Source organism: Aspergillus fischeri, genomic scaffold, assembly GCF_000149645.3.
Source record: "Aspergillus fischeri NRRL 181 1099437636264 genomic scaffold, whole genome shotgun sequence".
NCBI classification, from domain to species: Eukaryota; Fungi; Ascomycota; class Eurotiomycetes; order Eurotiales; family Aspergillaceae; genus Aspergillus; species Aspergillus fischeri.
The window spans coordinates 2663636-2675180 of NW_001509762.1; the positions used below are offsets into that span (position 1 = coordinate 2663636).

Sequence of the window (11545 nt, forward strand, 5' to 3'; positions counted from 1 at the left end):
ATCACGAATCTACCTCCATGAGGTTTGGATCCCCAGAGACATCTTCCACAGTCACATATTTTCTCATGTCCTGTTTGGTGATGATCTTCTCGTTCAGGTAGGCCGTTGTGCCCCTAGGGAAGCGGTAGTTGCGCTCTTTCTCACCACGCTCGTTGGGCCTCATGTAGTTACGCAGTAGCTGCGTGGGCTTATCCTTCTGGATGACGCACACGTCAACGTTGCTACCGGAGCCCAAGTCGTTGAAGATACCGGCTTTGATAGCTTCCGAACACAAAGCGATAGCCTCTTCGCGGTTCAGCTGCGGTTTCCACATCGACTCGAAAACAGACATGGCGGCCAGAGAGCCAGAGCCCATGGTGACGTAGGGGAGCTTGTCGGTTGAACCGTGGGCGTGGACGGTGAAAAGACCGACGCCTGTCGGGTCGACGCCCGCGACGACCAGATAGGCGCCGATGTGTCCCTGGTACCTGAAGAGGTGCTGCTTCAACATGGTCATGCAGGTGATTACTCGTGGGGGCCGGCCCGTCGACAGAGAGTGCAGTTCGACGTTGGAGCTGATCAGGGCGGTTGTGAATTCGGTGTCTGCAGCAGTACCGGCTCCAGCACACCAGATCTTGGGGGCGATGTAGTGAAGTTTCTCGCAGTTCTATGTAGGATCGGAATGATTAGCATTCACACGTCTTCTAGAAGCTTATATATATGTAACTTACTTTGTCTGCGACTATAGGACCACTCGTAGCTCTGGTATCTGCGGCGATCTGTTGTGAGGGTAAGATTGAGTGAGCTTCCGGACAGTCCATCATCACTAGGGATTATTCGGTGGATGCCATCATCACCTACCACAACACCATTATCGAAGATACAACCCACGATTGTTGTACCAGTACTTGTCGCTTTCGGGAGAGGCACACCTTTGGCGTGCAGAGCCGCGTTGCGATTGTAGTTGGAGAAGTCGAAGCCTGCCATATTGATGGGCGCGGAGAGGGATAGGTAAGGATAGGCAAGATAGGCGACGAGCGACGCAAGATTGTGTTAGGATAAGTGTCTTCAAGATCAAGTGGTCGCTGCGGAACTGGTAAATGAATCAATGGAAGAAATACGGGAACCTTGAGGAGCCAGGTAGTCGGTGGTGATGGGCGGCGGAGGAGCTGGAACTGCTGCAGTGACGAAGCTCCCGCCGCCTAATCGCTTATGCCTGAGGCAACAAGGCCTGCAACGCGCCCCAGAGCTTCCGCTGTTTTTGTTCCGCCGGAAATTATGATGATTATTGCTCGAGGCTTCACTTGTGCTCGTCGGACAATTTAGGAGATTGCTCTATTGTTGAAAGCCGAACAACTGTTGTCCGGCTAACTCAATCTGGCCGCCTCGCTAATCTTCCACTCTTGATACTCTCCCTTCCTTTGAGGGGACATCCAAGATTTTTGCGCGCACTTGGAAGCTGTTCAACCGGAGTCCCCAAGCACTCCAGCGTCGCTCGTTTCCACCTCCACCGCATAGCCCACCTTCTCCCCATGCACCAAAGTTCAGTCTATCTTTAGGCGACCGTCCTCGATCGATTTCGTCTGACCTGGACAGCCTCAGAATGGCTTTCAATTTCGGGGCTTCCAACCCCGCTGCTGGAGGTCCTGCCGCTGAGCTGGGACCCGAGCTCCCGGATGTTATTGCTGATGTACGTCACCTTCTCATCGTTGTTATGAATGGTTCTTGTCGTCATCGATTGCTGATAGAAGAATCAGGAGGTCGGTTTCAAAGGTGTTTCCGGCGATAGCAATGTCCGGTTCCTTCCTACCCCCTGGCCTGAAGATGCCCTTCCAGCTCCAACAAGCTCCCTTCTGGCTGTCGCGCCGACCAAAGGAATAGTGGCCGGTGGCGCCCCAAACTCGCTTGTTGTCGCGTCGTCGGACGCAGTGCGAAAGGCCATCGGCGCAACGACCGGGGAAAGCAAAGTCAAGACTAAACCCTTCCAACCACAAGCGACTCTACCCCTTCCTGCGCGACCTACACATGTGGCTTTCGCCTCGGGCGACAATGCCTTAGTCTTAGCCACCGAGAATGGCGCGGAACTTGTGGTCTATCAGACTGCGACTCTGCTGACGGGAAATCCGCAGCCTGCCTTGGCCATCCCGATGAACGGCACGACCCTTCGCGCCATGGCACCCAATCCTACACCGTCAGAAGATATCCTTTCATCGCTGGTCGCACTAGTCACAGCAAATGGCGAGCTTTTGATTGCTGATTTGAAAGGAGCGAATCTAATCCGGGGATCTAGCGGGCAGGTACTCAGGACTGGAGTAAGCTCCGTATGCTGGAGTAACAAAGGGAAACAGCTTGTGGCTGGTCTTGCAGATGGAACAGCAGTTCAACTAACTCCTGACGGTACCCAAAAGGACGTAATACCCCGCCCTTCTGACCTGGAAGGCGATTGTCATGGTACGTTGGGCAATTTCACTCATTGTAAGTTCCGTCACTAATCTCGAATAGTGTCGTCCATTGCCTGGCTTGAAAATGACATATTCTTGATGGTATATACTCCAAATACGACCGAAGATGATATGGGTCAGACGCCTCCGTCTTCGTACTATATCATCACCAGAAGGAAAGGCGCACCTTTCCTGGTCCAGAAGATGCCGGAACTGTGCATGCCATTTGGTGTCAACCGCGCCCCAGCCTACCAGTTTATTGCGCGTCTGAGGGACTACAAGCCACACTTGAAAGACATCCTAATCGTATCTTCAACAGCATCTACAGATATAGGTCTTATCACGCGGTCCGATCAACCACTAGCTAGCGATGACGCTGCCAAAGGCACCGTGGGTCTCTTTACAACAACAGAGGTCAATGACGACACAAAGAGAGCCTCACTCCCTTTAACTGAGGCCGCTAGTGATACTTCAGTAATTGGATTAGGGGTTGACCTCTCTAGCACCGAACCCGTGGTTTCCCCAATCCAAGGCGAAGACATTGCGGAAAGTTCCACGCCTCTGCCCAATCTCTTCCTCTTGAACAACGAAGGCATACTGTGCTCTTGGTGGATCATATATTCAGAGTCTATTCGCCAGAAACTGCCCTACCATGGTCTGGTCTCGGTAAGCCCGCAACCACCGACACCGCAACCGCAACCCCAAGCACAAGCAACAGAACCAGCGCAGCCCACAACGCGACCTGCGTTCGGACAGCCTGCGTTTGGACAGTCGGCCTTTGGCAGCCCTTCGGCGATGGGGTCGTCGCCGTTTGGCAAACCTTCTGCTGCCCCAGCGTTTGGCAGCCCCTCAGCCCTAGGTGGCCGACAACCTGCCTTTGGAACGCCCTCGGCTCCCAGTGGCCCATCATTTGGATCGCCATCCCAGATTAAACCTTCATTCGGCGCGCCTAGTACTCTGGGGCGCGCAACGCCCCAATTTGGCCAGTCGGGCTTTGGAGCCAGTGCTGCGCCCAGCTTTGGGCAACCGTCCACACCAGGTAAACCGCTCTCTTTCGGTACGCCCAGCGCTGCCGCAGGAGGAGGGTTTGGCTCGTTTGCGAATGCAGGAGGATTCTCCAGCTTTGCGGCATCCAAACCGGCAACAGAATCTCCCTTTGCGAAAGCCGCCGGCGAATCTCCTTTCGGAAAACCTGCCACCGAATCGCCTTTTGGCAAGGTGTCAACCGAGAGTCCTTTTGCTAAGCCTTCAGGCCCATCGATTTTCGGCACCCAGGCTCAGAGCGACTCAGCCTTCACACCTCAGAAGGCGGACGAATCTAAGGGTGGCTTTGGCGCCTCAAGCAACTTCGTACTTGGTTCCACTTTTAAGGGCGACGGCACTGCTGTCAATGATGGTCCAAAGCCTGACAAGGCATCTGGGCTATTTTCCTTTGGCACGTCCCTGGACGATATGATATCCACACCTGATAAGACCAGTTCGCCAACAGAATCGATGGACGACGCCGAAGATCAGCCTGCGGTCACCCAACCCGAGAAACCAGCAGCCAAGGAGCCTCCAACATCAGTGTTCGGCGCGCCCTCTAAATTAGATACCTCAAAACCGACATCGATATTCGATTCTCAGACGCAACCTCAGCCAGCGACACAAACCAACAAGTCTCCCTTCTCCTTGTTTGGAAACGCCGCTGCGGAGAAACAGGTAACCAGTCCCCTATCTCCGCAGTCGGAAAAGACAACTGTCGCTAGCCTAACGCCCAAAGCGGAGAACATCTCCATTGCCGAACCGCCTCTCCCTCCTGACCCAACAAGCAGGGCCGCGTATGGCCCAGGCGATACCTCTGCATCTTCCAACGTCTCTAAGAGCTCGGTCGAAGATGTCAAACTGGAAGCACCGCTCCCACCTGATTTCACGAGCGGGATCACAGGCAAAGCGGGAAAGCCTGCGGCAGACGAGGCTCCATTGCCTCCAGAACCAGCAGCTCCTGAGTCACCTGCTGCATCTGACGAGGAAGCTGGTTCGCTGCCTGAAGAATCAGACGTGGATGAGTCCGAAAAAGAGCTGAGTGAGGGGGCTGATGAATCTGACTTCGCTGATAGCGGAGAGGAAATCACCCATGAAATTGATGAAGAAGAGGAAGAGCCCGAAATCACTGGCCAGACACCGAAGATTTCACCAGAGAGTTCATTTGGCACTGGCATCTCCGAACAAAGTCCCGCCGGAGGATTGTTCTCTCGCATTTCCAGGCCTGGACAGCAACAACCGCCGCGTCAGTTGTTTGGGGAGATTGCTAAACCCATGTTCCCACCGAAAACTCATGTCGACCGCGAACCCCCGAGATCGCCTAGTCCAGTTCGAGGCAGCATCCCGAAAACTCTGATGAAGCCACAAATCCACAAATCGGCCAGTGCTCCGCAAATTCCGGGTAGCACGCTTGCTGCCCGCAAGGCTGCTTTGACCGAGGCAGCTCTAGGTGATCAACGTCTCCGACAGGAATCTGACCGCACAGCCCGTGAACAGCAGGCCCGCTTGAAGATTCAAGCACAAAGAGAGGAAGAAGAAGCATTGTCCCTTTCCGACGATGACGAAGATGAGAGACTTCGCGCGGATCTTGCCCAACCACTCGAGCCTGTTCCAACACTTGACCCCTTCCTGCCGCACCAGGACTATATGGGTCAAACCACGAAGCCGGGAATTCCCGGTCAAATCGAGAGGTTATACCGTGACATCAACTCAATGATTGATACGCTAGGCATCAACTCTCGGGCTCTGTCGTCCTTCCTTCTATATCAACAATCGCCCCGAGACTCCGAGAGATGGATACAGACCTTGAAGACTGATCATCCAGCCGACGTTCTAGACGAGGAGGTGCTTCTCGGCGAAATCGAAAAGCTCGACGATGCTGTGCTTATGCTTGCCAATTCTCTCCAGGAGCAGCGAGTGCAACGTGTGGAGGAGAAGCTTGAGACCTGCCGAGAATTACTGAGCAAAGACATTTTCACTCTTAGGGGCCAGTGTGCAAGCATTCGAAAGACCCTTGACGCTCATACTGACACGGCTGCGATCCTTTCCGCACCTCTTTCCGCGGAGCAAGCGAACCTCCAGCAAGACCTCCGGTCTGCATTCACAAACCTGCAAGCGAGTCTGGCGGACTTGGAATCTGCAGTGTCAATATTGCGGGCTAAGATTGCAGAAGCCCCTCGGCCAGACAGCAGCCGCCAGCCAACGAAGCGCCCCACTGTGGAAGCCGTGACATCTACAATCGCAACTATGATGAACATGGCCGAGAGCAAGAGCAGCGATATTGATGTTCTGGAAATCCAATTGAAGAAGCTCGGGATCGATACAACAGGTCCTCCGGCCAGCCGGGAAGGATCCCCGTTTGCCACACCGAAAAAGGCGATGGCAAGATTTCCTACGACGCCTGGTTCTCGGGGGTCTATTGACGGGCCTCTCAGTGCGTATCACACTCCAGACTCCGCAGGCAGATTCCGGTCGAGCGTCAACGGGTCAGCCAAGGCTAGCCGGCTTCGGAATATCGAAGGCGTTGGTGAACTGGCCACCAAGGAGGAGACGGCACAATGGAAGAGCAAAATGTCGCGTAGGCAACATATTATTGGCAACTTGAAGAAGGTGATTGAAGCAAAGAAATCTAAGGTCCGGGGTGTGGATGATTTGTAGGACTGGGGTATCTTGTCTATCTTCTATGTTTGTTGAGCTGCAAAACAAGGTGTCATGGCGTGGTTTGAGCAATGCCAACAGTCATTGTCTGTACATAGGTTCAGGTATGGTTTGGTTCAGTTGCTGGTATCTTTAATACCATGTTAATGGCTGAAACTTGTCTTGCAATAATTTATTGCGTGGTAACTCTTGGATATCTATCTCTTACTGCTTATGTGTTGAGCGTAGTTCCACACTGTACCCAATGTTGGGTCTTATGAATAAGAGGGACTGACATCATCCCCGCCAGTGACATCAACTGCACTTTTCAAAACAACTTCATTTTCCCTCGAGGTACTCCGCATTCGATTGAACTTCTCTTCTCGTTTCTTTTACAACGAGAATCATAAGCTCAAAGACTAGACTGGACAAACATCCTTGATAGACCTGCACACTTTACTCACACCCACCGATATCCAACCTGCCCTTCCAATACCGCACTCAAACGCAGACCCAATCAAGAGAACAAAATGGTCGTCCCAGTCACCGAGTTCGTCATCTTCAAATTGAAATCTTCGGTAAAACCAGAAGACCACTCAAACGAAGAAGGGGCATCCCTATGCAAGATCTTCTCCGCGACAAAACAACAAAGCGGACACCAGAGCTCCGCATGGGGGAGGACAGTCGAGGACGAGAATGTCGTGGTTTGGGCAGTCGGTGAGTCCTAGCAAAGAGCAAAGAGCTTCTCACTTGAGACTACCTTAGCTTGTATCTATCGGAAGATTTTCTAATGATTTCATGTGAAAATAGTCTGGGAAGACTCCCATGCCAAATGTCAAGCAGATCTCCTCACCCCATACCTCGAACCAAACTCGAAGGTCCTCTCGTTCTACACAACGCTTACCCCATCCCCCTCTGAAACGGAGACTTTTACCACGAACCCGGTCACGGAGCTGGCAACGTTGACTTTCCCCAGTTCGCTGAATCCCGAGGAGCACAAGAAGCTCAATTCGGATCTGATTAACCTCCGCGTGGCGTTGACAGAGAAGCTGGACGAGAAATCGCGGCCGAAGTCCTGGACTATGGCGCAGGTTCACCGGCCAGGGACATTCCAGCATCCGAAGAGTCCGTCTGGGGAGGCGTTCGTGTACCTTCTTGCGGTGGGATGGGAGAGCGTGGATGCCCATATGGACGCTAGGGAGACCAAGGAGTTTGTGGAGTCTATCAAGCCAATTCGAGACAAGATGCTTCCTGCTGTGGAGGGATTGGGCATGAAACATGTCAGCTTCAAGAAGACCTGATTCCTCGTGAAGCAAGATGTTGCATTATATTGTAAGAGTGGGCGAGCGCAGGGAGCAAAATAGAAGAGAACATAGATTACTATGAGAACTGGAGTGATACGCAGAGGGAAACACAGCGCCTTGAAAAGTAAAGTACAACGCAGAATATACCCGAGAGAAACATCAAAGCCTCCAATGAACATAGCAGACTTTTGCATGGGACATAGACGATCGGCTTGCTCCAGGACACATGGAATTGAAACTTAGTCTTTCTAAATGCGGTGTTTTTCGCTTTCTGTGTAGCCATGGTCGGGTTAGCACCTATGTGGATTGTCAAAGTGCCTAAAGGGGAGTACTAACCAAGTCGCGAGTAAAGCATGTACAGAGCCATTTGGTTGCATTCCTGGGTTCCGGTAATAGTCACCAAGCGCTCATTGCTGTTCTCTTGAGGCTCATTGATCTTGATCACACTGCCACTGAGGTGTCGAATCTCATTGATCTTCGCACCACCCTTTCCGATGATGGCACCAACCATGTCATTGGGAATGTAAATCTGCTGAGTCAATGGCTGACCAGGCATAACACCTCCAACGGGTGTGGCAGGGGTAGGGGCGCCGCGTGCCTGAGCTGGCTGCGGTGCGCCGTACGGAGCAGGCTGATGGGGGCCAGCTCCTGCATAAGGGGCATGGGGAGCAGCTCCATAATGCAAAGCCGGCTGGGCCACAGGTGCGGGAGCAGGCTGACCGTGAAGGTAAGGGACCCCATAAGCGCCTGCAGCAGCGCGATTGGGGTGGGGATGGTGTCTCTTGAAATGTTCTGGATGGCCATATTGACCACCAGCGGGCTGTGGAACATACGGGACAACCTGCATACCGCCAGGCACTGCACCAGCAGGGCCACCGCTGCGGGTGGCATAAGCCGAGGCTGCAGGACCTCCAAAGCGCTCAGTGAGCTGCTCAACGAGGGTTACGGCGACGTAGTAGGTAGCGATGTGGACAGAATCGGCAACGCCGAGGATTACAAGTGACCGCTCAGAGGACAAGGGAAGGCACGAATCGGATGCATTCAAGCGGGCGCCAGAAGCTTCCTGAATCTCGCGAATGCGGGAACCACCCTTGCCAATGATGGAGCCAATAAGGAGGTGAGGGATCAGCAAACGCAGAGGGTATGTCTTGGATTGGGCGGTAGAGGGGGCATCAAGAGGTTCATTGTTCAATGTACGAATGATCAAACCAAACGCCTACTTGGAATTAGCAGTCTTTCACACAGCGAATGATAGTTAAAAAAACCAACCTTGGCAACGGCATCCTGTGGGCCGCTCACGGTCAAAATACGTTCAACTGCACCACGGGAGTAGTCGCTGACAGTGCACTTGGCTCCAGACAAACGACGAATCTGAGATACGTTTTCTCCACCCTTGCCAATGACTGTGGCAGCTTCCTGGCTGGAGATTACAGCGCGAATGTGAATCCAGCTGGATTCATCTTGTGGGCGCTGCTGTTCGGGCTGAGAAGTAGCGCGCTCGCCATGAGACGCGGTTGACTGAATTGGCTGCGTCTCCGTGGATGCACCCTTACCATTTGGAGCATCAGGAACAACAGTGTCGCCGTGGCCATCAGCGGTGGCACTTGGTGCAGCGGAAGGCTCAGCCTTGGCATCCGTATAGGCCTCCGACTCGTCTCCCTTTACTACTTTGTCCAAGGCAGGACGTTTAGCTTCTGGCTGATCATTTGGTCCGGACGGCGAAGAAGGGTCCTCCAAGGGACGCTTGGTCGATTGCAGTGCGGATGGAGAAGCAGACATTTTGTCAACAGTGCAGTCTGGCTTCACTTACGCAAGAAGGCGAAGTGTCAAGAGAATAGCTTTCTTTTTTTCTTTTCTTTCTTTGTTCTGCCTGAACTGACCGACTATGTACACCAGGAGTTCCCAATAAAACTTGCTGGTGCAGGCGATCGACTGGGAAGGGAATCTGGTGCTTGGAATGACTAGGAAAATTGGTGTTCGTGCACAGTGAAGAGAGCAGAGGCTGGTGGAGGAAGGACAGTCGACGAGGAAGATGTGAACAGGCTGGGTTATCACGGGCGTTGGCTGTTGGAGCAGGAAGCTTCACCAAGATGAAGCGGTGCTAAGGTAGGAGGGTACGATGAAGCGAAGAGGAAGTGATGCTGGATGGTGATGGTAGTGAGAACTCTGAATCCGGACGTGCTCGAAGGCTGCCAATAGAGCAGTTGGGGATAAGATGACGAAATATTAGAGCAGACTAAAGTCTTGAGCAACTGCCAGAAATCCAGACGTGCAACTCCTCCGCAAAAAAACGCGTTGTCTCCCAAAACGGAGGCTGCTCAGTTATCGCCACGGGTAATAGCCCAAAAGGGACTCGTCACAGCTGGAATCAACACCAAGTACTGAAGAAACAAGCGAGCAGCAGCTACTTGGCTTTGCAGCTGCACAAAAGATGGGAACGAAGTAAATGAGGTTAGACAGAGATGAGGATGGATCAAGAAGCGTCCTCCAGGTGTAGCGATGAAGAGATGATGTTGCAAGACGAGGTGAAGCAAGCTGGCGGCACGGGATCAGGCTAGGCCAGAAAGGGGCTAGCAATGGGGATGTCATCACGTGAGAACGTCCATCCTGATATGGATGACAATTATTGTTAGTAACATCATAAACACTCTTCGTTCAGTTGCTGTGTCTCCTGAAGCATAAGGAGACCTGGGATAAAATTTGAATTTTAGCGGGAATAAATAACACCACTATGGATATCTCGCAAGAAACCGTGGATAAAATCCAACGTTTCGCGCAAAAGCGCCAAAAAGCGGAAGAGTTCTACGAGGAACACCCTGTAAACCCAGCTAATTTCGACGCTTACAACCGCAAGTTGGATGAGACGTTGGCGGAGCTGCAGGCTCAAGTCAAACGTCATGAAGATGAGCTCCGCAAGGTACGTCAACGAGCGCCTAGAATATAAGCCGACTGTCGCAAGAGTACCTCATGCATGAATTAGGAATACTGACAGAGGAACAGCTACGCATGACCACCACGATTGATTTCGCTCAAATTGGGACAGATCCTTGGGCTCGCATCTCCCAAGTGCGCAGAGCCAAGAAAGCGTATGATGCTCTTCTGCAATCGGAAACGCGACTGCCGAGTCCAGGCTCGCCCTTGCCTTCTCTACTTGCGGTTGACGAGGCATCTCGTCTCGTCAAGGAGAGCAAGACCTCAATTTCACTGACGGCGGAGAAACTGTCTGCGGATCGTCAGCGCTTGAAAGCGGAAGAAGCTAATTTGCGCGATGCGCAATTGATAAAAGATGGATTGGAGAAAAGGATTGAGCGGCTGAACGCAGAAAAATCGAGTCAAGTCCAGAAAACTCCTGTTCAGCTTGCGTATGATCTTGTCAAGGAGCAGCAGGAAAAGATCGAGAGACTTGATATTACCACAGAAGAGCTGAAGACTTCTCTCTATAAATTTGTTGAAGACACACTTGCCCCAATGCTCGCTGCAGAAAATCTGGGCGGTCCCACTGTCGGAGATGCAATGAAGATTTCGGACGCTATCTTGAAAGCGGGCTACACTAGCCATGGGAAGCCTAAGAACCCAAAAACTCCGGCTGTGGGGACTTCTGACAGTGGCCAACAGCGGATTGACGAGCTTGTTCGTCGCCAAACTGCGCAGGAGGGCAACGAACAGGCAACCCCTATGAACAAAAGAGAGGCGGCCGCGGCTGAAATGCGAGCTCTTCTTACTGCTCTGCTAGATGCGGATTACTCCTACATAGACCTTCCGCACGAGTCAGCGGCCTCGCGCTTTCTAGTAAGAGCGAAGGTGGCTCAACTCCATCCGCGTGATGCCAGGAAGCTTCGGTTAATTGATTTTGGGCGCTCATTAGTCGATTGAGATGATTACATGTACCGTACTACATCTCCCAGCTTACAAATGGTATCACAATTCACCGAACACCTGGGAAAAGACAAACAATCAGACGCCATCCCCACGGATATATAGCGGCTCAACCGAAAGCCAGAAATCTAGAACCGGCAAAAACCACGTGTTTCAAAGCAGGAGCGGCCCCGGAAGCCACTGGCGGCAAAACGCCTTGAAAATGCGAGATATACATCAAAAGCTCATCAAAAAGTTCAATGCTCGGTGTTTAAAATATACCGTTAATGCCATAAATGAAACATG

At 52.4% G+C, this 11545-nt stretch overlaps 5 protein-coding genes across 5 annotated transcripts, besides 1 other annotated feature; 3 read left to right on the top strand and 2 right to left on the bottom strand.

The window, feature by feature from the left end:
- Position 1: 1 nt before the first annotated feature.
- Positions 2 to 966, bottom strand: pup1 (proteasome core particle subunit beta 2; the record flags this gene model as incomplete). Its single annotated transcript, XM_001260114.1, has 3 exons — positions 2 to 646; positions 711 to 758; positions 841 to 966. 3 exons carry the CDS (start codon positions 964 to 966, stop codon positions 2 to 4), a joined length of 819 nt encoding a protein of 272 aa, XP_001260115.1.
- Positions 967 to 1582: 616 nt separating this feature from the next.
- On the top strand, positions 1583 to 6101 carry NFIA_081650 (FG-nucleoporin NUP159; the record flags this gene model as incomplete). The annotated part of the gene is made up of 3 exons (XM_001260115.1): positions 1583 to 1669; positions 1737 to 2430; positions 2482 to 6101. 3 exons carry the CDS (start codon positions 1583 to 1585, stop codon positions 6099 to 6101), a joined length of 4401 nt encoding a protein of 1466 aa, XP_001260116.1.
- Positions 3162 to 3190: a microsatellite.
- A 509-nt stretch (positions 6102 to 6610) lies between the features above and the next one.
- On the top strand, positions 6611 to 7381 carry NFIA_081660 (uncharacterized protein; the record flags this gene model as incomplete). Its single annotated transcript, XM_001260116.1, has 2 exons — positions 6611 to 6797; positions 6891 to 7381. 2 exons carry the CDS (start codon positions 6611 to 6613, stop codon positions 7379 to 7381), a joined length of 678 nt encoding a protein of 225 aa, XP_001260117.1.
- Positions 7382 to 7715: 334 nt separating this feature from the next.
- NFIA_081670 (telomere maintenance protein PBP2) lies at positions 7716 to 9163 on the bottom strand (the record flags this gene model as incomplete). The annotated part of the gene is made up of 2 exons (XM_001260117.1): positions 7716 to 8600; positions 8654 to 9163. 2 exons carry the CDS (start codon positions 9161 to 9163, stop codon positions 7716 to 7718), a joined length of 1395 nt encoding a protein of 464 aa, XP_001260118.1.
- A 952-nt stretch (positions 9164 to 10115) lies between these two features.
- NFIA_081680 (uncharacterized protein) lies at positions 10116 to 11257 on the top strand (the record flags this gene model as incomplete). The annotated part of the gene is made up of 2 exons (XM_001260118.1): positions 10116 to 10301; positions 10385 to 11257. 2 exons carry the CDS (start codon positions 10116 to 10118, stop codon positions 11255 to 11257), a joined length of 1059 nt encoding a protein of 352 aa, XP_001260119.1.
- Between the last annotated feature and the right edge of the window lie 288 nt (positions 11258 to 11545).